The following is a 25,390-nucleotide window of genomic DNA, read 5'->3' as shown; positions in this document are numbered from 1 at the left end:
GCGCCATTCGCACGTAATGAAGACAAGAAATAGAGTGCAGATGAATCATATATTCATAACCACCATGCGAGTATCTGCATTTTTGCGTCGTGATCAGCCATACACATGGGGCATAGAGTGAAAGTAATGCTGCAAAAGAAATCAATAGACCTTCCGCGACAACATCTATTGCTCGGCAGCCCGCTGTCTCCTCCTGAGATCTCTCTCCTCCGAGATGGTAAGCTTCGTACCCTTGCCCTTGGGTAGTGATATCCAGGGCTTCGAGCCTTCACCAGTGATGAAGATGTTAGAAATACTAATCACAAAGATTAGAAATTGTTTGTCAACGCATGGAACGCACTTACCGAGTGGCGAAGGTCCTGTCCAAGGAGTCCTTGACGTGCACGATATCAAATCCACCAATGTGCTTCTCGCGGTGCGTGATGACACCTGCACGACCCATGTTACGTCCACCAGTAATCATCACACTGTTTCCGGTATCAAAGTGAACGAATTCGATGATTTTGCCTTGCTCAAGGTCAAATTTGACAGTGTCGTTGACTTTGATGGCAGGGTCGGGATAGCGGATGGTGCGGCCGTCGTGAGTGACGATATGAGGGACACCCTTGGCGCCGAGAGCGACCTGGCGGACTTTAAGGAGCTTGTATGAAGCCTCCTCGGGAGTGATGCGGTGGATAGTGAAACGACCCTTGACATCGTAAAGAAGGCGGAAGTGCTCGCCGGACTTTTCAATAGAGATGGTGTCTAATCAGTGAAAAATGAGACCAAGTAAGCTAACCAAGAAAAAACGCTTCTTTACCCATGAAGCCAGTGGGGAATGTGGTGTCTGTGCGCACTTTGCCGTCAACTTTGATCAATCGCTGCTTGACGATTGAGGTGACTTCACGGCCGTTCAGTGCGTACTTCAACCTGTTGCGAAGGAAGATGGTGAGGGGAAGCGATTCACGGAGCTTGTGGGGACCAGGGGAAGGACGGGGAGCCTAGGGCATATTTCTAGAACTTGAGGACAAAAGACAGCCACAGTATACCGGATGTACGCACGTAGGTACCGCTCAACTTGTCCAACATCCATGAGGAGGGCGCAGCAAGGCGCTTCAAGTGTTTTTTCGGTCCGCGTGCCTACATATGACAAGGGAGAGTCAGCTCTGCGTTTGAGTATATCAAGCAGCGAGAAGAGCGAGATTTGCGGGTAAAGCATCCTGGTACATCCATCTCTAAATCACCACATCCACCTATCCAACGTCGAGGATCGCGTCAAAATTGTATTCGTGGCTACGACTGGATCCATAAGAGGTCTAAGGACAAGAGCACTGACCATGATGAAAGTCTTGAGGGGGGTACGGCGTCAGCGGCGACGATCTTGATTTCGGTGCCTACGTTTGACTGGGTCAACACATTCACTGAGCTGACAAGTTTAGGGTGGGTAAATGCAAAGTCACGTGATACATAGCTTTGACTCTAGATCTCAGTCTCAGAACTTAAAGAAGCATTAAGATCAACGTATAAACAGCGCTGAGCGCTGAATATTCGACTGTATTGCAGCTGCGTCGTGTACGTCGACAGTCGAAAGCTGGCTGATGTTAAGCGGCTGGGGAAGCATTCACATACGCCCCGCCACTCGGTAAACAACGGCAAACTCAAGTACCGTGAAGAGTGGCTGTACAGCTGTATCCTTACCTTCAAAGTTATTCCGCAGACGCTGGCAGTGTCGACAGTGCTCTTTTTCATTTCTAGACCTAGGGCAATACGGCCAGCTACTTGAACATATCCCCCATGCTCGACCACCTACCTTCAAAACTAGCCTACAATAACTACTCACCAGCTAATGCCTTCGATAATCAGTACACCAACTCTGGCGAAGGCTGGCAGGCCACCTTCCCAGGTGAAAAACCTGTCTTGAATGGAGGTCTTCCTTATGCAAGACATTCATCCTCGCGCCTGGCACCAGGTGCAATCCTGGCGAGATTTCGAAAGCGCTTTTATTCCATTTTTCCCAACTCAGCATCTACATTATCTTCACGGCGATCTCTTGGTCCTCTTACAACACCTTCTCCATCTTCAGCCGCATCAACAACTCGATTTATTCTTCTGTGCAGTTTCTGGTACACCACCTCTGCACTTTCATCAAATACCGGCAAGACTATCCTCATGCAATTCAAATACCCTGTCACACTCACCATCATACAATTCGCATTCGTCGCCGGTTACTGTCTACTATTCATGTCTCCAGTAATTCGATTTACAAAATTGCGTCCACCAACTGGTGCAATTTTACGAAGCACCCTGCCCATGGGCATGTTCCAAGTTGGCGGTCACATGTTTTCTAGCATGGCAATCTCCAAGATACCTGTCAGCACCGTACATACCATCAAGGTATGCTGTACTGTTGATTCCTCATTTTTAGGTGATGAACCCCTTTCAGGCTCTATCTCCGCTGTTCACCGTTGCTGCTTACGCCATACTTTTCCGCGTCAAGTATACCCCGAAGACATACTTCTCTCTTCTCCCATTGACCATTGGTGTCATGCTAGCATGTACGTTTGAGGCCGCATCGAGTCCGACTGGTCTGCTGTGCGCATTTGGTTCCGCCCTTGTATTCGTCAGTTCGAACATCTTCTTTAAGAAGATTATGCCCTCAGGGTCGCAAACATCATCCCACAAGTTGGATAAACTCAACTTGCTGCTTTATTCTTCAGGCATGGCATTCATATTGATGATCCCAATTTGGAGCTTCACCGATCTTCCTCGCCTCCTTGCCGCCGACTCCACTCATGTTACGAACCCGAGTCATGGACACGAGGCTCCTTCGATCCCGTATTATTTGTTTATGAACGTCACCGTCCACTTTGCGCAGAACATCATCGCATTCGTGATTCTTTCAACCACATCCCCTGTGACGTACTCTATCGCCTCTCTCATCAAGCGCGTCGCAGTCATCTGCATCGCTATTGTATGGTTCAACCAGAGCGTGCACCCCATGCAAGGCTTCGGTATTGGGTTGACCTTTGTTGGTTTATACATGTACAACACCGCGAATAGTGACGTTGAACGAGGGGAAAACAGAATGCGCAGGGTAGAGGCGACGCGGGACATGATGCTCCCAATCAATCGGACGGACGAGAAGATATTGAATGGGAGCTCACCACCATCCCCCGTTCCTGGTGCACCGGAGCTTCCGACGGCTGCAGCCACAGGAATGGGACCCCACTCTGCTGCTGGCCGACCGCGGCTGCAGATTCCAACAAACGGGCATTTACACCCAGATTCGCGTGGGAATGGGAATGGGCATCCTAATCTACATATCCAGATTTCTCCCAAGGACCCTTCGTCCATCTTTTCGAAGCGCAATACCATTTCGCCTACAGAGCCATACCCCTCGCCGCCTGCCTCGATCGACTCGCCACCTTCCAATACGGTTCCTATTGGATATCAGCCCCCGCGTATACAGCGGCATTTTGGCATGGAGTCGTTGACTGTCGGACACGTTACTGCTTAGCAGACCCAGTATCTCTATCCATATTTATTCTCAAGGGAGTTGCCTTTGATTATTGTAAATAGTGTTGCGACCAACGATCTCTACATGATATTAGACAACAAAGTAAGTACATAGTGCTTATTCTGTTCAGAGACGATTTGGACATGTACATAGATACGTGTTTCTGCTCAGTGCCATTGTGACAAAGTATGAGCTAATCAGAGTCTAGACACGCGACTTATGGTTTGCGGAAGGTTTAGTTGCCACACCCACGTTTGAAATTGAAGCCTCGACACCTCTTACACTACAGTACGACTAGCTAGACATGTCTGAAAGTGAGTCAGTTTGGGCTGCATCACATGTGGCGGAACCCTCAGTCGAGGACGATGAACCGACAACAGTAGCAGCAGCTGCTGCACCTCAACCGGGCGCGACGCCCACTGTACTGGCGCGTACACCAGGCCCAGAACCAACGTCTGCTCTGAATGCGCCCAACCTCATTGAGGCTGCGCTAGAAGACGACAAGGAACCGCAGAATCTGTTAACGGAGAAGTTTACCGACGCTGAGTGGAAGGCCTTGAAGGAATTCCGCGTGAGTTGGGTCAAGACTATTTATACATTTTGGGCATGATATTCAATCTGTATCTACAGAGTAATTTGTCTGAAATCTTCAAGGAGGCCTTTCCAGAGCAAGAGGATGCTGGGACCACGCCATATAAGTTGTGGGGTGTCACCATCAACCCGCTGATACCCAAAGATGCCCGCGTCAGCGTCGTGCTAATGAAGTTCCTTCGTGCAAGGTACGTTTCACTGTCTTTCAATAGAATTCATCATTGACATCAACCGGATAGAAATCTCAATCCGCTAGAGGCAAAGGACATGTTCATCTCGACTCTGCGGTGGCGCAAGTCTTTCAATGTCGATGAGGCTATGAAGGAAAAGTTTCCTGAAGATGTATTTGGGAAGCTTGGGAAAACGTACGGGAAGGACAAGGACGGACATCCCATCGCGTATGCCCACGTACCTCTTGGAGAAATCTCATTCTGACTCAAATTTTGAAGGTATAACCTATATGGCGCCAATAAGGATCTGGATGCCGTCTTCGGCGACACCCAGCGCTTTCTAAGGTACATATACGGTATACTCATGATGTCATTGCTAAACCTTTTGTAGATGGCGTGTTGCTTTTATGGAAGAAAGCATAGCGCTGCTCGACTTCGAGACTGTTGACCAGATGGTCCAAATACATGGTGTGTATGCTTGTATTAAGGGTTGTCGTGCCGCTCAGCTTTCGTTGGATGTCACAGACTACGAGGGTGTAGGCATGTCGAGTAGAACACCGGCCTCCAAAAATGCGGCATCCGAAGCGTCCAGTATATTCCAGGGCCACTATCCCGAATTCTTGGTTCGGTTTCTTGTCTCCACTGGCTCCAGAATGTGACATATTCTATTCACAGGCAAAGAAGTTCTTTGTCAACGTGCCCAGCTTTCTCACTTGGATCTTTTGGATATTCAAGCCTCTCCTGTCAGCTGCAACAGTGGCGAAGATGAGCGTTGTTGGTTCTGGTCCCAAGACTATCGGATCCGCTCTTCTACCTGTGATCCCTGCCGACCAGTTGCCAAAGAGGTATGGAGGGGACGCTGACGGATTCTAATCTTACTGGAGAGGACGAGTCTAAAAACATGTGTACATTTTGATTGTGTTTCTTGAAAGTCTTATGCATCCCAGATTCCCAGCCACATTGTATTATACTTCACATTCCTTCAGGGCCCCGAGAAATTTTTCCGTTGACACACTTTGGTCGTACTGGACGTTTGTAAGAGCCTGTATGTTAATCGATCTCTTGTTAGGTGAAACAGATGGGAATGAGAGTGAGTCAGACTTGAAACCTGCGATTGTAACTTAGTGTTCTGAGCGTCACACGCACCTACCATGTAAGTAATCCAGTGCTCATAAAATTGTAACTCACCATGTGGTGATCCAGCCATTATGACGAAAGTTGTCACTCCATCCTGGCACTTCCGGACCCGGTGATGTGTTGTTACCTGTTCCAACAACTAACTGTTTCAAGGCATTCCGTAAGAACGTAGACTCAGGCTACGAGGGGGTAAGCATGTTGAGTAGAACACAGGCCTTCAAGATGTAGCATCCGAAGTGTTCCAGGGCTACTAGATCCCAAATTTCTGGTACGTTCGTCTCTCTCCAGAAATTGACGTGTTCCACTTTGAATTGTGCTACGGATGTCGCGTGAACTATCGTGTATTGTCCCTTTAACATATGTACTACTCCAACCCAAACTACGAAGACTAAACAGATACCAGCCAGATGGATAAAGCGAGGAAAGCAGTGAAACAACACTATAGTACAACAGTGGACGAGATTTTTTTGAGTTGCTGCGACTGTCCGACGACAGGAAAGAGGGATTGGACGGCTGTCGAAGCCATAAAAAAGGCAGGAAGCGGCGAGGTATGGAGGAATTAAAATTTGAGAGCGCATGTTTTGCTGTATGTCAGCTTATTCCCCGCCCCCGATGCTACTACCGCTAGCGGTCGTTGCGGCATATTCGTGCTTGACAGGGTCCCAAGCATCAATCCAACTCGGAGGTCGTCCACCTGGCGCCCACTTGGCGAAACGAGAATGCGCTGGGTGGGTGGAAGAGCGTGGCGAGCGCAAATTCGGATTACTGAGTGAAAGAGCGGTCAAAAGTCAATTGTTGCAAGCAATATTCCAAAGGAAGTCTTACTTCGCGCTCAATGTTGGGCCCAATGCCAGCCGTGCGAAATTGCTTGGGAAGAGCGGGTTTCCTGGGGCACGGTCTCCAACAGGATCGTACACGCGCTCGCTATCGTTGTCGCCGAAGTCAGATCCAGCTGAGTTGTAGTTGTGACTGTAGGTGCTAGGGAGAGTTAGTAAGTCCGCCATAAGACCCAGAAAGAAACCAACCTGAACGTGGGCCGTCCAAGACTGTTGACAGAACCATGCGAACTCGTACGAGAAACGCGCCTAGTAAGGGGGAGGGAAAATTCCGACAACCATTTAAGCTCAGTGCTGTTGCGTCTCGAGTCGTTGACGTTTATGACTGGGCTAGTAGGATATGAAAATGATTGTGGCGCAATAGCAGGAGAATGCGGCACAGGCGAAGTAGAGATGCGTAATCCATGAATCTGCGAAGAATCTTCGACAGGTCGAGTTTCCTTTTCGGACGGATCGGTGTCTGCGCACGCCTCATCTTCTGCCTCCTCGCCAATATCATGCAGTCCATCGCCCTGTCCGAGAGAAGTAGACTGCGACAAGTTTGATAGGAGGCTGAGCGGGGGCGGATTAGCTGAACCAGGAGTGGAGACATTCGCGTTTGAGGAAAGTGTTGCGAGTATGGGCTCAATCAACAAGTGAGTTGGGGTTGAGAGGGGGTCCTCTACTGGGGATGAGGACATAGAGTCATAAGGTTGGGCATCACTAGGTGGCAATGTATGGAGTGTGTCTGTCTCTCCAGGATCTTCGAAAGCCGCGCCTACATCCAACATTGCTGGAATAGGAGCGGCAGGGACGCCTGACAGCTGATCATCTACAGCGATTACACTCTCCGCGTCGTCTTCTTCTTCATCATCAACCTCAAGTTCTGGAGGGACGCCAAGAGCCCCCTTCAGACGCTCCCAGATGAGCTCGGAATGGGAAAGAACGCATCTGCGCGCGTTGCGCACCCAGAGGGCATCACTGACTGTCTGCCGATCCATAGTGGTTAGCCAGAGACGCAAAGTCCCAAAGGACCATTTCGCAGGATTCGTAGAGAATGCAGCATCATCAAGATCTTCTGAGGCTTGTTTCCTGGGAAATGTCTGAGCGAGGAGGGAAAAAAGTTTGGTTGTGGGTGGAGTTGATAGTAATTGGGCTACTTCAGCGGGGCGATCGATGAAAGGAAGGTATACGTCCTCGGGTAAAGGGGTGAATGTTGCAGGTGCTGTCATTGTGTCAGCGGCCGGACAGGAGGAACCCCCCGGGCCTGCAAGCGCAGGAGGATGAGGTGTACTAGGAGTAGACGCAGACGGAGGGACGTAACGAGGGCTGGTTGATTGACGAGCAAGGTCGACGAGCTGTTCTGGGGACAAGTTGGGTTTTGAAAATGGGGTAGAACCTGAGGAAGATAGTCTCCGGTTGAACTGCGGTGAGCTAGAGCGTAGACGAGGGGAAGGAGATGGGCTGGAGGCTCGCCGGCTCGAGGTAGTAGTAACAGCTGGTGCTGTCCCAGATGAAGAACCGGAATTTGAAGAATTCGGAGCGAAGGATGAAAATGCAAAGCTGAGCCTACTAGCTGATCCATCTGCATTCGTCGAAGGAGTTACACTTCCAGGATGACGTATTGAACGGCGGTGAAGCCCTGGTGCAGGCGGGTCTGAAAGATGGATCTGACTGGTCCCAGTACCTTGGGGTGCGCCTGCTTGCGAACTGGGATTCAGGACACGAACGATGGTCAAAGTCGAGGATGAAGATCGATTAGGATCATGGTTGAGGGAAGCATGCTGCCCGAATGGATCAGATGCACTAACAGATCCTCGTCGAACAGATAATCTTCGCTGCGGCTGGGGCATGGTTTCTTTCAAGTCGCAGCTGCGCTCACAGCTTGTTTAAAGCAATGTGAAACAATCAAGGATCTTTATATATGGTGGGACGCGGGGACGATGCGGGGCGAGAAGATTTGATGGATAATCATAATCTGACGCAGGTGGCTCATAATGGTCATCACGTACGTCATGACGCCGGAAACGCCCACCTACAAGTCAACTACAAGTCTACCAACGTTGCTGCGTGGTCTAAGACAAGTAGATATAAAAATCATTCAAAGTGAACCTCCAAGCTCGATGGCAAAAGCCACAGCCAATTTAGAAAACTCCAGCATGTGCGAAAAGCTAAATTCATCCGAGATATCAATCCTGCTATTAAAAGACTCGTGTCAGTATTCTCAAGTCTCAAAATATGGTCTTAAAAACTAACTCGTTGGCGGTATGAATGTTATTGTGGTTTGAATTCTCGAATGCCCCCTCTGAAACCATATTCAGAATTATGATGCACGTAATAAAGTCTTATCTTACCAATAGTAAAGATGCTAGGATATCCCGCTTTGCTCCAAGGGGCACTGTGATAGGGCACTTAGTTGACACTCGCAACCAAGTACATAATGCAACTCACTGGTCGGAACAAGCATATCCACATTTGGTTTCAACAAATGGTATATCCAGATATTCAGTAATCAGTTCCTTATTGAAGGTCGTCAAGCTAGTAAGTATTACATGTTAGCATACAACAAATGATCTTGGCAAAATGCTCACGTTGGGTCCACATAGTCCACAATTACACCAACTTCCTCTGGCGTACCTCTCTTTACCCATGCTGTCATGTCATACTATTGAAGTTAAAGTTAGGTTACCATAATAGATGTGATGCATTGCTCTCACCTGACTCATAGCGAAAACCTTCAAACCCTGAGCTTCATAGTGCTGAGCGACAGCCTGTGAACCAAGAAGACCACCCTCCTGAAAACTCAGCATCAGCAACTGCGTACACGCGCCACACATTTACATTACTTACTTCAGCAGAATACCAGTGGAACTCAACAGGTCGGATTGGGTGGAAATCATTTTCCAAAAGTGCACGGTATGACTCGAGTATGGTTACACTCCCAGATCCATCATCATCAGCACCTTACTCGAAAATCAGCCAGCAAACTCAAAAGATCTACAGAGGACAAATTACCAGGGGCAGCAAGGAATGGCCACATGTTCGTGCTGGAAAAACAACGTCAGTTCCGCAAACATGATATCGATTGACAACAATCACCTGTCTTGGTGAGCACCAAGGATGACAATCCGATCGTCCACTGCATCGGAACCGTTGATTCTGACAATCTAGCCAGCAAATTACTAATGAGAACGAGATTCAGTGATCGGGCCTACAATCGAATGTTGTCCCCAAGAATGATGGAACTCGTTGATACTGATCATAGACTTCAATGAAGGCGACGCAAAATCCAACGTAACCTGGGGACCAAAGCATCAGCAATCACTCCCGCATCATGTTGAGAATATACTTCATTGATCTTTGACAGTAGCCATTGCTGACTCTCCTTTCCTGTCTATACAGAGTTGAGAGGGTTCCAAATTGGACTGCGAAGGTTACGAATTACCTGACTGCGATAGTCTACGACATTGCGTCAGTGCGCTAATTAGTACTACGCGAATGTAAGACCTACACCTTGTTCTAAAGCTCGAGAACTTCACCAAGTTTGCCCTGGGTCCTTCAGTAGAAAGAGTCTTGATGACTTTGGTGACTTGTTCATGTGCGCTTAGCGGTGGGTATGAAGCTGTAAAGGGGCAAGCTCTACGACTATCGCAACCGAACAGTTGGTGTACTCACTCTTCGTCGCAATGCGCAAGTGAGCAGTCGAACCGAGGCTAAGGTTCTCTGTCCTAGACACGCAAACAAAACTGAACACCGACATCCAAATGAAGAAAGGAAATTAAGTACACGTCAAAGAAACGAAGCCCCTTGCCTTTAGCCTCGATCTAGATGAAGAACGATGAGTAGATAGATCAAACCCGCAGTGTATCCTGAGTCTTCACCTTCTCGAGTTCGGTCATCCATACCGGTTCCTGACCTTCCGATAACTGAACCAGCCGGAGTTCATTCAAGTCCAAATTGAAACCGGGTTGAGGACTAGAGGGCACGTCAAACACCTGGCCTTGCACAACAACCTGGCGGTTGCTTCCTGTATCATAGAAGGCTTGTTTGACAGGATTGGAAAGTGCAATTCCGCTAAAAGAGAGCAGGAGGAGCGAAATCTTTGACTTCATATTACTTAGCGGTGGGAGTACGGAGTAAAGCTATAAGTACACCGTGTTGACCAAGCTTTTGAAGTCGGTCGATCGGCGTGATGTAAGCACTAGCACTACTGCGGCCGCGCGGTGCTGTGACGAAGTTCGTAGTGTGGGATTCAGAAGCTAAGCATTTACTGTTGGCCTCGGCCCTCAGCTCAGCACTCAGCATTTCAAAACTCGTTTCTTAGCAGGCTTGGAATGGCCCATCTGTACACTCAAAGTACTATACTGTCTATACACAATGACATGGTTCCGGTGCAATAGCTACAACTGTGAGTAATCAAAAAGGACCGAGTACGGTACACTACATCATCATGGCCACAATCTATTAATATTAATATTCCTCATGCCCAACGCCCCAGGAGCGCCATGATCCCGGTTCCAAAGAGCATGCATGAGATGGCATAGGCAACGCGTCTGTTAGACCCGGTGATCATTTCTTTGTTGAAGATAAACTCATGCGCAAGAAGCTGGGTCAAAAATGATGAGTATTCGGGTTCTGGTCACCATCGGTGAGAAGTACATACCTCAACGAGACCAGTATACAACAGGATACCCGCACTCAGTGAATCGAGCACTCCACTCACGATGGAGGCGGTGGTGCTGCCTGGGTTGTACGTGCTTTTAACTCCAAGCCCAACTGCGATGCCTAATGGTGTGGTGATTCCGTACAATAGTGCGGCACAGATGGCTACATAATTGTACTTCGGCGGAAGCCGCAAGTAAGCCAAACGAGTGCCGATTCCAAGGCCCTCGAAGGTTTCTGCGGTATTATGTCAGTCGCGATTATTCATATGGTACTGAGTATTGCTCACGGTGAAATATGATGACAACAAACAGTATCTTGAAGCTAGGATCAACCGCCAGCGTCAGACCAATGAGTAGACTTCGCAATGAGCAAGCATGAGTTAATAATCGGACGTGAATCAGGGGATATCACACCTATGCAATAATACACCAAATTCTAGGATGAACACACCAATGATCTGCCCTGCAGCACCAAGATCCAGGCGCTTGTGCCCGTGGGCAGATTCTATATCTTCCTTGATCTCCTCAGAACTTGAGTCGTTATCCAGTCCCGTTGGCAAACTTCCAGCTTCAGGTCCATGTGCAGCGTGCGCGCCGAGACCATGACCATGTGCATCTGTCTTCAAATAAGGAGAGTTTCAGCATGTAACCAGTGCGAAACGCACCGTGCATCATACCGAGGGCCGCCAGCTTAGATGTACCCCACCTGAAGGCCACCAGCTCAACAATAAAGATTGAAAATATGCTGAGCATTGCTAATGCAAGTGCGTATGGCTGTGGTACACGTAAGTAATTATACTGCTTCCATAAACTCCCGACTTACATACTGCTGCCAAGCTGGCGACAGGCATGGAGATCCAAGCTCACTAAGAGCTGGGCTGAGGAGGTGAATAAAAGCTGTAGCTATCTGCGTGAATGTAAGTCCCCGATCTCATTGATCAGCTCATGCGACGCACAATGACACCGGAGCCAAAGAACTTGGCAAAGCTACGAGACTCGTCAGAACACTGCATGCGTTCGCGTTGAATAATTGACTGCTCACTCGAAGACGGGTTTGGGAACGTGAAGCCAGCTTGTCCGTTTAGCAAGCACTGGAAAAAGTGCGCCGCTAGTCGATCCGATGAGGATGATGAAGACCGACGCTATCCGCAACTGTGGATATGTAGTCGCGCCCCCACCAGAACCGCAATTTAAGCTTGAGTCTGACATGATGAATTTGAGGTGAGGTCGCCGTCGACGATGTTGGCGGGTCAGAGAATGCTCTGGGAGGAATTTAGTGATGCTTGTGAATGTTAAATATGCTGTCTAGTTTTCATGACTGGGAGGGTCCTCACTGGCAGGTAATCGGGCCTCCTGATGCGGATGCAGGTTGGTCACAGCCACCGCTGTCACCGGGCCCGTTTCTACAGGTTTCTACTGTCTACGAAACCATGCATGGCCCCCAGATTCGCAATCAGAGAGCGCACTCTGACGATGGAATATGTTAGAACAATATTGGAATACCCGGAGGTGCAATCACATCCTCCAATAATACTCCGGGTCACAATGTGCTCCGATCTGGCCTCAGACTAGAGGCACCCTGTCTGTTCATGTATAAGCTAGCTTGTCAATAACAATAAAATGTTTTAAATTTCTTGCCCACGTCTCCGGAGTCCGTGGACTTACGATCATATATGTATACATCACCACCATATGCTGCGCGTATTTTTAAACACCACATTTGAACGAACAGGAATCATCGATTAACCACTAAACTGGACCTCCACAACTAAGGATACTCCTCAATCAATGGCTGACTTCGGCTGCTGATTGTGATATCAAGATTGGATGCGGGCTTTGGCTGCGAGGCGTCGAGGTGCTTCTGGAGACGAGGATCGGTTAATATCGGTCCTGCCTCCGCCTTCACGGCCTGTGTGTAAGCTTGTAGTTCGTTTGCAAGTGCACGAAGGGCGACCTGAGGCGTGGAGAGGATTTGAGCGGCGTAAAATCTAAGCTTCATCTGGATGTGACTAGGAACCCCAATTGAGCGTGGGGCGAAAAGCCTAGAGAGGTCCGAAAGTGCGGCTAATAATGTAACAGACGCGTGATCATTTAATGAGTTGATATCGGAAGATGCGGCGACCACTCTTCTCGGTCTCACTATGATGAAGAGATCATGCGAGAGTACTGATAAGGATTCAGCGCCCACGGTGCCCTTTAACAGGATTGAGTACCACCTCGGTGATTAATAACAAATCAAGACATACAGGGTCAAAGCGTGAACACACATCAGTGACGGCACTGCTCAACGTTGAGTACAGCACTTTTGACTGATGAGCTACTAGAAACGGAACTGCTTGCGAGATGATTCTACGCGCCTCCGCTTCATCTGACGCATCGTTTTCCGCCGAGGATAGCGGAGAAACGGAGAGATGGCGGGTAGCAAACGTATAAGCAACACTATCACGATCATGACATCACCTGGTTATGGCAGAGTTTAAAGACTCACAGGACAGCACAAATGTTGTACATCAGAGCGGGACTACTAGACTGACGCTTTATCAGGTTGAGCGGGACTTCCATCAGGGCAGGTTTGGATCCATATCGCATGCCCCCGCTTGGAGATCCTTCCAGAGGAGCCTCCCACCACGGCTCAAGCCTCACAGACTGCAGTTCCTCACTAGAAAGTAATTGTTGGGCCAGCTGGCTGGTTGGGTCTCTGAGTGCATTGAAGAACTTGTCTACTTCTTCCTTGGTCAAAAGTCTGAGTAATTCATCGGATGATGCTGAAGCTAAACCGACAGCAGTTGGCTACGAACTAGGTAAGGAATTAGGATCACGCACAAATATCAACACCAGCAAATCTGCAGATAAGATCATTGGCGTCACTGTCGGATTCGTCCTGGTCACGCAGCAGGTTGCTATCTTCCTCTTGAATTTGGTCTTCGAGGCGCTTCAGTAACTCGAGCATCTTTTCCCTCTCCTCATGTGTTTTCGAAGACTTCGGTTTGATGCTGGTCTGTATTTCCTTTCGATAAAATGTCTCCGAACATTGGGAATGAGCCTGCACAAATCAATTGTCTTGTCATTCAGCATAAGTTATTATGTACCTACCTCTGAGCGAAAACACGTCAGGCTGCAGTAAGAAACATTGCACACCGGGCACGTATACCTAGAAAACTGTCTACGGCAGCTTCAGAGAGAAACAAATAGCATCTGAAAAATAAGTTCTCGAGATGACATGGTTCAAATGCACGTACACGCCACATAATACCTTGCCTTCAGTAGATTTCGAGTCGTCTTCACGAATTCGAATATGTTCCGCGTCGCTCATGATGATGAACCACAGTATAAAATAGTCAGGGAGAAATAATGAAGACGTTGAGCATCTTCATTCCAGACTCTGATTGAGAGATAATGGCGGGCGGCGGGAACTATGGCGGGAACATACCTTTCTTGGGCAGTTCACTGCTTTTGAAATATCGACCACAACTCTGCAACGAGTATTACTGGGAAGAGACCACGGTCTTCATCCATCTTCCATTAAGCTGTTTGGAAGACGCAACAATGGTGGAGGCACGACTGGTTGACTCTAAGTCAACATTCTCTATTTTTTCTCATCTACTAGATGCCCGGATACTGCGCGCCCTTGCAGACATGGGCTTTGCCCGCCCAACCCTCGTCCAGGCAAAAGCCTTGCCCATTGCACTTGAAGGCCGCGATATCCTTGCAAGAGCTCGGACAGGCAGCGGCAAAACGGCTGCATATTGTATTCCGATCGTGCAGAAAATTCTGAGTGCGAAATTTGTGGGTGTATCATATTCTGATCAGTCGTTTTGAAAGCTCATTGACTTTTGCCACAAGTCATTATCCAACTCAGATGAAGGTTATCAAATGACGCGTGCTGTAATTCTTGTGCCCACTCGCGAACTGTCCGAACAGGTCACAACATGCCTTCAAAGCCTCCTCACTTATTGCGAGAAGGAGGTTATCGTTGTTAACTCGGCAACTGGTTCCTCTACACATCTGCAACGGTGAGATCGTTTCTGCTGTTCATATCGCTTGCTTATGACTCGAGTATCTAGTGCACTTCTTGCAGATAAGCCAGACATCGTCATTTCAACTCCTTCTCGTGCCCTCGGGCTGCTTCAATCAAAGGTGTGTCAGGATCTCACAGTACATACAAGGTGTACCTCATACCCATCCAGACTTTGAACCTCTCTTCACTGGAATCCCTTGTTATTGATGAGGCTGATCTCATTTTGTCCTATGGGCACGATGAGGACGTTCGACAAATTTTTACCGGAGGATATCTTCCAAAGGTTTATCAGTCATTCCTGATGAGCGCAACCATGACAGATGATGTTGAGACACTGAAGGGCCTGGCTCTTCGTAGTCCAGTGAGCTCATCGTCTCACCGACTTTTTCTCTGTTTCATGCTAACTTCGGTCTTCAGGCTATCCTGAAGCTGGAGGAGGATGAGGATGAGGCATCACTCCTGAGCCAATATTCTGTTCAGTAAGTCCTGCATGACATGGCTTCGTCACTTGCTTAATTCCTACCTCTCTTAGGTGCTCCGAAGTCGACAAATTCCTTCTCACATATGTCATCCTTAAACTCCGCCTCGTAAAGGGCAAATGCATCCTTTTTGTCAACGACGTCGACCGCTGCTATCGCTTGAAACTCTTCTTGGAACAATTTTCAATAAAAAGCTGTGTGCTAAATTCTGAGCTTCCCCTCAATTCTAGGTGGGAGGGACCTGTGATACGTGTCTTCGCGCTCAACATTTTATAGATACCATACAGTGCAGGAGTTTAACAAGGGCGTTTACGACTACATCATTGCAACTGACGAAAACGCGACCAGCGCAGAAGCCGATTCCGACGATGAAACCGAGGAGGATGGACTTCAGGACGATGCTGGCGACGAATGTAGGTTATCTTTGTTTTGAACTTCCATTGCTTCTAATGGCTCCCAAGTGACGCCAACACAACGCGCACGGACAAACCCAGACGAAGATGTCCAACCTGAACCTACGTCTACAAAGCGGAAGCATCCTGACAATGCTCCTCAACCTGGCCCTTCCAAATCAAAGAAACCGAAGCGCCGTACGAAGTCTGACAAAGAGTATGGCGTTACACGTGGAGTGGACTTTGTCGACGTTGCTTGTGTGCTCAACTTCGATCTACCCACGTCATCTCGGTCATATACTCATCGCGTAGGCCGCACTGCCCGCGCTGGGCGGGCAGGCATGTCATTATCCTATGTCGTTCCTAAAGACCAATGGGGTAAAAACAAGGTTGTCGGTTGCCTTGAAAGCGCAAAGAATGACGAGGCTGTCTTTTCAAAGATCGAAAAACAACAGGCAGCCCGGGGTTCCAAAATACAAGAGTACAAATTCGATATGAAACAAGTGGAGGCATTCCGGTATCGAATGGACGACGCGCTACGGTCTGTGACAAGAAGCGCTATCAAGGAGGCTAGGATCAAGGAACTTAAAGCTGAGATTATCAACTCGGAAAAACTCAAAGTGGGTACACTAAGATTCGTTTTACTTTCTGCATCGCTAATGGACTGCAGGCACATTTTGAGGACAATCCACTCGATCTCGAATATTTACGCCATGACAAACCTTTACATCCCACCAGGGTTCAGGCTCATATGAAACATATACCAAAATACTTGCTTCCTCGTCTAGTTTCAGCACCAGCTGTTGAAGCTGAAGAGCCCACAGTTGGTTTTGTGCCATTCAAAAAGTCTTCTGCACGCGGTCGCGGCCGTGGTCGTGGGGGCAGAGGTGGGGGCGGAAGTCGCGGTGGGAAGAAAAAATCTGATCCTCTGAAAAAGTTTCGGTAGTTTGTCACCGGCCGGTAGTGAAGATGTATTCAAATTTTGGTATCACTTCCATCTCATTCGGAAACACCTTCATCCCAACCCTTTGACCTCTCAACGGCACGCAGCCATGCAGTCCACCCCCTTTCCCGATCCTCCTCGGGCATGTGAGGATTGAAAGTTCGGCTGCCTTTGGTGTTGACTTCCGCCAACGTCGCTGGCTTAGATATGTCCCAACCAAATAGCCGGATGGCTGAGCCAGCAAGAAGGGCTGAACCTAGCGCTGTTGATCTGTTTCAATAGTCAGTGTGATATCCTCCGTTCTGGTTACAAGTGTATACATACTCTCTCATATCAGGACGGACAACGTCGAAACCGCCGATGTCTGCCAATATCTCCATACAAACATCGCCATTGGTCATCCCTCCGTCGACCTTAAGGTGTTTGAGCTCCGTGCTTGAATCAAGTTTCATGCTCTCAAGAACTGCACGGGTCTGGAAAGCATTGGCTTCCATCGTCGCACGAGCAATGTGTGCGGGAGTGGTATACGAGGATAATCCTGCCCTCGAAATTTGCCATTATGTCAATGGGAAATGGTGAATTCGGCGTACCGATAAGCAGGCCTGCAGCACCGGGGTCCCAATATGGTGCGAGGAGGCCAGAGAAAGCAGTAACAAAATACACGCCCCCAGTATCAGGGACTGAAGCTGCCAACGTGTTTATCTCGCTGGCGGACTTGATAAAGCCCATAGAGTCTCGCAACCTGACACGGATACTCAAGAGATGCGGTAGACCAAGGTGACTTGCGTCTTACCATTTGATGGCGCTTCCAGCAACTCCGACTGCACAAGATAATCGCATGCGCGTAGAAGTAGATAATATTAACACACTTACTACTTCCTTCCAATGCATAGACTGGTGCGGCCCCTGGACCGGGCTGGTAGGCCACCTTTCGAATACTTGTAAGCATTAGTGAGCGAAACACGAGAAAGCTCTCTACCGTGCTCAGAAGTCCATGACCACTCTTGACAATGTCCTTTCCCGTACAGAACAGGAGGAACGCACCCGTACCATATGTACATTTGGCTTCTCCTTGTCGGAGACACTGGTTTCCCACCAAAGCGCCTTGCTGGTCCCCGACGAGTCCTCCGATAGGGACTGCCTTCAGTGGGCCGAGAGACAGATGACCATACACCTCTGAAGAAGACACAAGTTTTGGTAGTATCGACTGTCTGAAACCGAAAAACCTCAGCAACCGCTCATCCCAAGTAAGCTTGTGTAGGTTTAGCAGAAGGGTGCGAGATGCATTCGTTACTTCGCCAACATGAATGCCCCCCTGGACCCCACCTGTAAGATTCTGCGCGTACATCAGCACATGCTTGCTTTCATCGAGGTGGAATACCTACATAAACAACCCACGATTCGATTGTTCCGAAAAGTAGATCATCTTCGTCATGTGCCTTCTGGACTTCACTGTGGTTGTCAATCATCCATCGAAGTTTGATCCCAGAGAAGTACGTCGAGAGCTTTAGGCCCGTACTACCCTCAAGTGAGTAGCTAGAGCCTCAACAGCTACACCACTCACATGTCACGTAGAGCTTCAACACCTTCTTCTCCGCTCTTAAACTGTCCAGGTTCCACCTCGAGTCCGGTCGTAGCCAAGAGGTGCTCAAAGTGAGCGACAGTGTTCTTGGTACGAGAATCGGTCCAAACGATAGCTTTGCATAGAGGTTTACCAGTACTCCGACTCCATGCAACAGTGGTTTCACGCTGGTTCGTAATCCCTGCAATTCATGATAGATGAACCTTTTGGGGAGGATGAACGCAAGTACCGATCACTTTCACGCTCTCCTTGGCCCATCCCGCTTGCTCGAGTTTCTCACAAGTCTGGGCGATGCACTCCTCAGAGATTTGTTGTATCTCTTCAGGGTCGTGCTCATGCCACCTGCGTGCAGCGCCTGTAAGGGATCGAGTGTCTGATTAGAAATTGGACTCACCCTGGGTTCGGGTAATACTGCGGGAACTCCGATTGATGCTGAGAGACGATGTTTGCGTACTGGTCAAAGACGATAAACCGCACGGAACTGCAAACATGGGCCCAGCCGTCATTGACTAGTCAGTAATCACGAGGAAGATCAATAGCCGTACGTCGTGCCGCAATCAAGGGACCCAACAAACTCGCCCTGTTTTAAATTTGACATGATGGAGCAGAGAGATGGAGAGAAGGATCTTTGACGCTGGTGGCCCCTCAATCAACTCCCATTCCGTCTAACAGCTAAGTGAACAGACTCTATCATGATAAACTTTGTTCCGGACCGGCCGGCCCACCAACTAGCCCCTCGACGAGCCCGCCCAAAGTAGCTTGAGCTATGTATGCTAGTAGCTTTAAAAAAGGACACGATAGAAAACGGTGAACGATAACGACACAATGCGAGAATTATTTAACGAAGATCGCCATGCTGATAGGTCGTGTAACGTAAGTGCCGGATAGCGGGGACGTCTAGAGTACATATCATGGCACACCATAAGCTTCTTTCTCTTCTTGAGTCCATTCAAAGACAGGTAGTGGGTGAGCTTCCGTATTAAACACCCATTGATCCAAGGGCACGATGTCGTCTTCTCGGAAGAGAAGATAGAGATACTTCAAAGTTTCGGCCAAGAAAAAGCTGTCGTGACGACATGAGAAACAAATACATGGAGACGCGGTTAGGCACGAACCTAGGCATCGAGTCAAGCTGTTCTGGGTCGGAGGAGTGCACCTTGCCAACGTTGGCGTACCCCGAAGGAGTCTTCGCTTCGCGTTCGATGGCCTGGAAGATGGCCCATCCGCGGTGCCGCCATTTCACATCGCCAGTGACGCGATAGAGGATGTAAAGCGACTCCACAGTCTGAAAAAGCGGATGTCAGGACGCGATCATCAAAGACCTATTATCTTGCCTCAGGTCGCAGTTGGTACACAGCACTCCGAATGTGATAGTCTCTCATGGCGAAGGCCATCTCACGCTCTCGCGCATTCCTATTGGTGACATCTCCTACCCAAGGGCGCTTATCTCCTACTCCAGGTGGGGGACCTTTACTACCAGATGCCTTCCAGTCTTGCATAGCGTCCATCCACGGTATCTCGGGACGTACGCCGCCAGATAGCATAGTGACGACATCGGGTCCCAACCCTGTCGGCTGGTCGGCGTAAGTCAGGTAACAGGTCTGTGCTAGCCCTTCGGCAGCCCATAGGTGCAAATCTGCAAGATTGAACGAGGCGAGTTCCTCATAGCCCATCTTGTGTTTGGGAAGCAGGTCATCCGCAAGCTCGGTGAAGTTTAGTCCAACCTCTTCGAGATTGTTAAGCGGAAGAGTGTGAGCCCCAAGGGCGAGTAGGCCAGGGAAAAAGCAAGATAGGTGCTCGAAGTTGTGTGAGGGGCGATTACCGCTCATGTACAAGTTTGAATCCGTGACATACAGAAGGTGGCGGTTCGGCGAGATGAACATCAAGTTATTAAAAACGTGGGAGGTGAAGCGGAGGTCTATGAAGTATACATAAGCAGAGACGAGTTTGGTAAGGGAAAACTTACACATCTCAAGGTTTGCCTTGTCCTTGCGAGCAGTCATTAGGTACTGCTTGAGGGTGTACTCGTGAGCACTGTCGGAAGCTGCACCAACGGAAAGGCGTGCTGGTCATCACAAGAACGCAGTCAGCGGGTGTTTGCTATCTACTATGCATTGCGCACGCACCGTCTTTTGACTGTCCCGACGACAAATTCCAATGCATCGGATACATACCGCCGTGGTCTCGCAATTTGGCATTGTAAAAGTTACGCGTGGCGGTCGTAGCCTGCGCGGTGTTTGTTCAGAATGGAATACGCTCCACCCTATGCGGGGTAGAGTTGATTTTGAACTCACTCGATCGACATGTTCCTTCTTACCAGTAATCTTACCGAGATACGCGTATTCCATTTGATAGCTTGCAATTTCTGCCAAGCCTCCGATTTTAGGTCCGTCGTGGGTACCTCTAAATCAATCACAATCAGGCATACAGAAACGATATCAGCTGATAATAATAGGGGATTACCGGATTGTGTTTACGGAAAACGTAGGAAAACCACTGGAAGTGTTGAATGCAGGAGACAATATTGTGCCAAGTTCATCAGCACGAGTGCGCAATATGTCGTCTTTACTCAGTGCATAAGCGGAGAGGAGGCCGCCAAGGTAACGTATGACGGTCTCAAAGAATGGCACGTGGGTATTCTATGTGCAACTTGAGCATCGCTGAAAGATGGTAAGGAACGCCGCTCACCGTTGGTAGGGAAAAGTTTGTATTGTGTACGGCTGACATTGCGCGCTTATACTCTTGGTCCAAGCCCATTATAAGCATCGTGTCAAGGGAGTCAACTGCAGTGACGGCCCATCCATTGAAACTTTTTGTGTTACGTGAGTAGATGCGAAGTGATAGAAGGCATTTGTAGCCTCACTTATCGATACTGCCGTTCGATACGGGACAAAGCTCATCCCTCGGGAAAGCGAAGCGTTCATAACCATGATATGCATGCAAGAATGCGTTTCTAACTTGGACGGATCTTTCTGCCCACACGCCTGGTGTCTCTTGAGAGTAGTAAATGACATCGGTGGAAAACGAGTAGCCGGTATGTGGGAGGTAGTTGAAGTAGATTGTCAGTAATGATATGCAAAGGGCAAATGCGAACACGACATGACGAATGGAGATTCCTCTGCGACGAAGTGATGAGACAGCTGAATTGTTTCGTAGGAGGCCAGCAGGAAAATTCATAGTTGAGAGTAAGAGATGGGCCCAGGGAAGCCTGTAAGCGGGTGGTGCAACTAGTGAACTTGCTCCGCCGGAACACCCACGGTAGGTGGATACGGGGTGGAAAGCGAGCCCGCGACCAACGAGAAGGCAGTAAACCAGGAGCACCAGATAACTCTGGTACAATAATTAATCGACCAGGAGTCTAGGAGAACGACGAGGGGAAAGTTTTAAACTAGTAGCGCAAGGGAAGTGCATACAGTACAGCCGAGGTAGATAAATTGACCACGTGCACGTGGCAAAGTCAGCAAATCAGGAAACCAACAACTCAGAAAACACTGCAACTGCTCAGCGTTGATTGAGAAGGTGCTCAGATGCAACGGAAAGCGATACGAAACTACTACAAGAGTTACTGGGAATATATCTGAATATTTATCTTGGTTTCTGATTATTTTATAGTATAAATTTAGCGGAAGCTGGCGGAGCTGAGTTTGAAGTCGTATGAGAATTGGGAAATGAATATACCAATGTTATGCTCAACATCATCCTCGAGCAATGTCTAGCTTCGACAAGACAGTCAAGCTAGCCTGTAAACCAAAGGCCGCCCCTCCAAAGGCAAAGGTATATATTTCAATACCACTTGTAATTTGGTTTCTCGCTAACTTTCGTATCCCCTAGTACCTAGATCCCATCATTGCAGCTACTTGGTCTGAAGACGGGGCTGTCCATGATGTTTGCAAAGCGCTCGTTCCCCGCCTTCGCGAACCCAATGCCATCGTTTGTTCCCTGATTTCTCGCACTCTCGAGCACAGCTGATGATATACATAGGTTGTGTTCAAGGCACTGATCGTGCTCCACACCATGATTCGCAATGGAGCGACAGACAACGTCTTGTCTCATCTATCTTCGTCGGAAGTTCTCCGTCTGAAAAATGTCTCCGCAGGTAACTGGGAAGGTATGTCTTACTTATCGATTCCTAGACCCACTTATTTGACGCTTTGCCAAGGATACCACGCTCCCCAGAATCTCCAGCACTATGCAGTTTATTTGGACTCTCGCATACACGCATATCGTGATTTGAAGCACGATGCGATTCGTGTTCAAGCAGAGTCTAATCGTGACATGCGCGTCAACAGTTCTATCGAAGAGGATATGGCATACACCAGTGCCCCAAAGTCAGCATCCACAAAGTCCAAGGGTCCTCAGAGGAGTAAAACCATCATGGGAAGGAAATTGCGGGTCATGACTGTGGACAAGGGCCTACTCCGTGAGACCAAGACCGTGCAAACAATGATTGACACCCTGGTGGAGTGCAGGGTACGCCTACACGTCCGACACTGCCAACGTCACTCACAGTATCCATCAGTTCTATCTTGACGATTTGGAAGATGAATTGACAATAACTGCGCTACGGATGCTCGTCAAGGATTTACTTATTCTTTTCCAGGCTGGCAATGAAGGCGTCATCAATGTATTAGGTTGGTTTATCGGTCCCGCATGTCACTTTTTCGCTAAATGTAATCCTAGAACACTATTTCGAGATGACAAAGGTTGACGCCGAGCAGGCCCTGTCCATATATCGACACTTCTGCACTCAGACAGAGCGAGTGGTGGAGTACTTGGGCGTCGCCAAGAAATTGCAGAATTTACTAAATGTTTCAATCCCGACCCTGAAGCATGTAAGTAGAGCTTTCCTGTCCTTTCTAGACCACTCACATATACGAACAGGCTCCTGTATCATTGGCGGGTGCACTCCAAGAATACCTGAACGACCCCAATTTCGAGCAGAACAGAATTGAGTACAGGACAAATAAAGAAGCTGCTGACAAGAACGGCAGAAGTCGCAGTGGGACTCCATCTTCAGCGCCTAAAGGTGACTTGGTCTACTTTCAGAGAGTTATTCATCTGACTTCTCCCCAGCTTCATCGTCACAAGCGACGCCATCCACATCTACTGCATCCACATCTGCCCCATCAAATAGGTCATCCACTCAAGCTTCCAACCCCGCACCCAAACCTGAAGCTAGTCGGGCTATGGACGACTTCTTTGCTTCTATCGAGGAAGATAAACCCACCAGGATCAATCCTACGAGTGGCAGGTAAGCCACGAGTCACGGCGATATCCCAAGGATCTTACTAATTTTCCCACAGCCCAACCTCCAATTACCTCCGTCAACAGCCAGCACCCAATCCTTTCGTTCAGCGACAAATGACCGGTGCTTTCCAAGGTCAACCTTTCGGTTTCCCTGATCAAATTCAACCGCAAGCCACTGCCTTCCCTCAGTCCTTCCAGTCAGTTCAGCCCAACGCCTTTGGTATGCAACCACCACCTTCTCAACATCAACATCGACCTTTCTCCACCTTCTTGCAACCACAAGCTACTGGATTTGCGATGCCACAAGGCGCAGGTTTCTTGCAGCCTCAAGCTACTGGAGCAAACCCGTTTAGACAAAGTATGATGCTGCAGGGGTCAGGCACGCCAGTTTTCAACTTTGCGGCAACCAATGCCTTCTCGCCTCCATCGCAGCCTATTGGGCAAACAAACACACCGTTCCAGTTAAATTCCCAGCCTCAGCCATCTCAGCCATCATTTGCACAGTCATCGAATGGATTTGCTATGCAGGCACCTCCCTCGAGTACACCGTTTGGACAGATCAATGGGATACGTACATCATTTGACGTCCCTACTCGGCCTGCGTCGACCCCCCTCACAACTTTTGGGGCAACACAGGCATCTTCAACCTCGCCGCCAGTAGCACAACCTGTCAAATCCCATCAGACTGGTTCACGTAATCCGTTCGGTGTGCCAATCACACCAGCTCCGCCAGTGCCAAAGCCACCAACACTGATGGAGCTGGCGATGGGTATCGGAAGCTCGAACAATGTTCCCTCCGCTGATTATGCACCGCCTCAGACTCAACAGCCACAAAAGACGGGCTTTTTTGGAACGTCAGGCGGCGAGTCGTCGATATCGAGTGTTGCCTCGTCCTTTGCGTTCGGCCGGAAATCAGAGGACAGTAATTTTAGCCCTAGCGAGTTTGGACTACTCAACCCTGAAAGCTCATCCTCCACCACGACTGCATCAACTGCATCGTCTTCCCTGTCTTCTTCTTTTTCGCCGCTGTCCACGCAACCTACTGGTGCCACCATCACCTCTTCCACTCCTTCCATCTCGGCTCCAGGTGGCCAGCTGAAGCCCCAAATGACCGGATTCAGTGGCATCAAGCCATTTAAACCGACGTCATCTTTTGGGGCATCGTTATTGGAATCACTGCCTCCAATACCCCAGTCCGGTCCCACTACTCCCAGTGTCACTGGTACGCCTAGTAACCCGCCTTCCGCACCAGCCCCGAACGGGACAACTTCTCCTTTTGGCGTTTCAAGCATCGGACAGCAGCCCACTGGTTTTGGAGCCTTTAATGCACAGCCAGATACAAGGCCCACGCTCGGGGTCGGTCTTAGACCCCAGGCAACCGGGGCAGCCGGTGGAGCTAACCCTTTCAGGGCTACGATGTATGGCACGTCTTCGCCAAGTGCCGGGGGCGGTTCTATGCTATCCACTATGAGCTCGCTGCCACAGTTTGGCGCAATCAACGGATCCTCATCCTTTGGATCCAGTTATGGAAGGGGTGCTTTTGGATATCCTGGTGCCCAGGATCCCTCGCAGCAGCCTTTCCAGCAGCAAAGCGGGACAACGTCGCTTATTTAGTCTTGCTCACGACTTATTACTGTCTAATTCACGCATCTATTCTTTGTCAATTTTGTCTCCTATCGCTATCCCTCACTCAAGATCCCCCCCACTATCGTTTACGCTCACGGATATCACATTGCCTGGACCTCCCATTCATTCCTTCTTAGCTTTCGTCTTTTGTAATCTAGTAGTCGAGCTTGTACAAGCGTCTTGAATACCAATTTTTTGCTGATGCAGTATGAGTTTGACGAGTTTGAGGA

At 48.9% G+C, this 25,390-nt stretch overlaps 11 protein-coding genes across 11 annotated transcripts; 4 read left to right on the top strand and 7 right to left on the bottom strand.

Annotated features, from left to right (window-relative positions):
- Nucleotides 1-71: 71 nt before the first annotated feature.
- EDB91DRAFT_157388 (ribosomal family S4e-domain-containing protein) lies at nt 72-1,662 on the bottom strand. Its single transcript, XM_041326265.1, has 5 exons — nt 1,316-1,662; nt 1,042-1,119; nt 800-980; nt 345-744; nt 72-295 (listed from the first exon to the last, which is right to left on the bottom strand). The coding sequence occupies exons 1-5, from the start codon at nt 1,316-1,318 to the stop codon at nt 166-168; spliced, it is 792 nt and encodes a 263-aa protein (XP_041170215.1). The 5' UTR covers nt 1,319-1,662; the 3' UTR covers nt 72-165.
- A 1-nt stretch (nt 1,663) lies between these two features.
- EDB91DRAFT_157494 (triose-phosphate transporter family-domain-containing protein) lies at nt 1,664-3,619 on the top strand. Its single transcript, XM_041326266.1, has 2 exons — nt 1,664-2,373; nt 2,423-3,619. The coding sequence occupies exons 1-2, from the start codon at nt 1,774-1,776 to the stop codon at nt 3,494-3,496; spliced, it is 1,674 nt and encodes a 557-aa protein (XP_041170214.1). The 5' UTR covers nt 1,664-1,773; the 3' UTR covers nt 3,497-3,619.
- Nucleotides 3,620-3,800: 181 nt separating this feature from the next.
- EDB91DRAFT_1240033 (CRAL TRIO domain-containing protein) lies at nt 3,801-5,130 on the top strand (the record flags this gene model as incomplete). The annotated part of the gene is made up of 7 exons (XM_041321950.1): nt 3,801-4,067; nt 4,127-4,275; nt 4,327-4,485; nt 4,537-4,602; nt 4,649-4,725; nt 4,783-4,880; nt 4,933-5,130. The coding sequence occupies 7 exons, from the start codon at nt 3,801-3,803 to the stop codon at nt 5,128-5,130; spliced, it is 1,014 nt and encodes a 337-aa protein (XP_041170213.1).
- A 963-nt stretch (nt 5,131-6,093) lies between these two features.
- EDB91DRAFT_157022 (uncharacterized protein) lies at nt 6,094-8,405 on the bottom strand. The gene is made up of 2 exons (XM_041326264.1): nt 6,420-8,405; nt 6,094-6,372 (listed from the first exon to the last, which is right to left on the bottom strand). The coding sequence occupies exons 1-2, from the start codon at nt 8,060-8,062 to the stop codon at nt 6,216-6,218; spliced, it is 1,800 nt and encodes a 599-aa protein (XP_041170212.1). The 5' UTR covers nt 8,063-8,405; the 3' UTR covers nt 6,094-6,215.
- EDB91DRAFT_156076 (uncharacterized protein) lies at nt 8,187-10,696 on the bottom strand. Its single transcript, XM_041326263.1, has 16 exons — nt 10,091-10,696; nt 9,996-10,033; nt 9,885-9,937; nt 9,721-9,831; nt 9,655-9,668; nt 9,559-9,603; nt 9,425-9,508; nt 9,309-9,376; nt 9,225-9,256; nt 9,060-9,172; nt 8,927-9,004; nt 8,801-8,874; nt 8,661-8,747; nt 8,564-8,607; nt 8,466-8,514; nt 8,187-8,407 (listed from the first exon to the last, which is right to left on the bottom strand). The coding sequence occupies exons 1-16, from the start codon at nt 10,319-10,321 to the stop codon at nt 8,311-8,313; spliced, it is 1,218 nt and encodes a 405-aa protein (XP_041170211.1). The 5' UTR covers nt 10,322-10,696; the 3' UTR covers nt 8,187-8,310.
- On the bottom strand, nt 10,690-12,082 carry EDB91DRAFT_1063162 (Zinc/iron permease; the record flags this gene model as incomplete). The annotated part of the gene is made up of 8 exons (XM_041314594.1): nt 10,690-10,815; nt 10,873-11,108; nt 11,161-11,231; nt 11,288-11,489; nt 11,539-11,647; nt 11,697-11,780; nt 11,830-11,860; nt 11,916-12,082. 8 exons carry the CDS (start codon nt 12,080-12,082, stop codon nt 10,690-10,692), a joined length of 1,026 nt encoding a protein of 341 aa, XP_041170210.1.
- A 559-nt stretch (nt 12,083-12,641) lies between these two features.
- EDB91DRAFT_1240029 (uncharacterized protein) lies at nt 12,642-14,186 on the bottom strand (the record flags this gene model as incomplete). Its single annotated transcript, XM_041321949.1, has 6 exons — nt 12,642-13,067; nt 13,120-13,312; nt 13,362-13,644; nt 13,697-13,916; nt 13,967-14,045; nt 14,113-14,186. The coding sequence occupies 6 exons, from the start codon at nt 14,184-14,186 to the stop codon at nt 12,642-12,644; spliced, it is 1,275 nt and encodes a 424-aa protein (XP_041170209.1).
- A 233-nt stretch (nt 14,187-14,419) lies between these two features.
- Nucleotides 14,420-16,708, top strand: EDB91DRAFT_1240028 (P-loop containing nucleoside triphosphate hydrolase protein; the record flags this gene model as incomplete). The annotated part of the gene is made up of 9 exons (XM_041321948.1): nt 14,420-14,659; nt 14,717-14,886; nt 14,938-15,010; nt 15,061-15,252; nt 15,309-15,370; nt 15,424-15,600; nt 15,647-15,783; nt 15,832-16,382; nt 16,433-16,708. The coding sequence occupies 9 exons, from the start codon at nt 14,420-14,422 to the stop codon at nt 16,706-16,708; spliced, it is 1,878 nt and encodes a 625-aa protein (XP_041170208.1).
- EDB91DRAFT_1270383 (uncharacterized protein) lies at nt 16,600-18,885 on the bottom strand (the record flags this gene model as incomplete). Its single annotated transcript, XM_041324564.1, has 11 exons — nt 16,600-16,975; nt 17,030-17,243; nt 17,296-17,447; nt 17,499-17,526; nt 17,579-17,633; nt 17,685-18,041; nt 18,091-18,223; nt 18,270-18,468; nt 18,517-18,629; nt 18,682-18,768; nt 18,833-18,885. 11 exons carry the CDS (start codon nt 18,883-18,885, stop codon nt 16,762-16,764), a joined length of 1,605 nt encoding a protein of 534 aa, XP_041170207.1. The 3' UTR covers nt 16,600-16,761.
- Nucleotides 18,886-18,949: 64 nt separating this feature from the next.
- On the bottom strand, nt 18,950-21,860 carry EDB91DRAFT_1171778 (glycoside hydrolase family 47 protein). The gene is made up of 9 exons (XM_041320233.1): nt 21,151-21,860; nt 20,976-21,096; nt 20,751-20,926; nt 20,582-20,690; nt 20,414-20,513; nt 20,254-20,352; nt 19,622-20,205; nt 19,403-19,572; nt 18,950-19,350 (listed from the first exon to the last, which is right to left on the bottom strand). Exons 1-9 carry the CDS (start codon nt 21,462-21,464, stop codon nt 19,197-19,199), a joined length of 1,827 nt encoding a protein of 608 aa, XP_041170206.1. The 5' UTR covers nt 21,465-21,860; the 3' UTR covers nt 18,950-19,196.
- Nucleotides 21,861-21,977: 117 nt separating this feature from the next.
- On the top strand, nt 21,978-25,365 carry EDB91DRAFT_1171776 (ANTH domain-containing protein). The gene is made up of 9 exons (XM_041320232.1): nt 21,978-22,061; nt 22,119-22,217; nt 22,269-22,395; nt 22,447-22,757; nt 22,807-22,918; nt 22,968-23,119; nt 23,169-23,313; nt 23,361-23,538; nt 23,591-25,365. The coding sequence occupies exons 1-9, from the start codon at nt 21,996-21,998 to the stop codon at nt 25,146-25,148; spliced, it is 2,748 nt and encodes a 915-aa protein (XP_041170205.1). The 5' UTR covers nt 21,978-21,995; the 3' UTR covers nt 25,149-25,365.
- Nucleotides 25,366-25,390: the final 25 nt, after the last annotated feature.

This window comes from Suillus paluster (assembly GCF_016628075.1).
Source record: "Suillus paluster strain FC165 chromosome Unknown EDB91scaffold_142, whole genome shotgun sequence".
Taxonomy (NCBI): Eukaryota; Fungi; Basidiomycota; class Agaricomycetes; order Boletales; family Suillaceae; genus Suillus; species Suillus paluster.
This window is presented reverse-complemented; position numbering and strand designations above follow the sequence as displayed.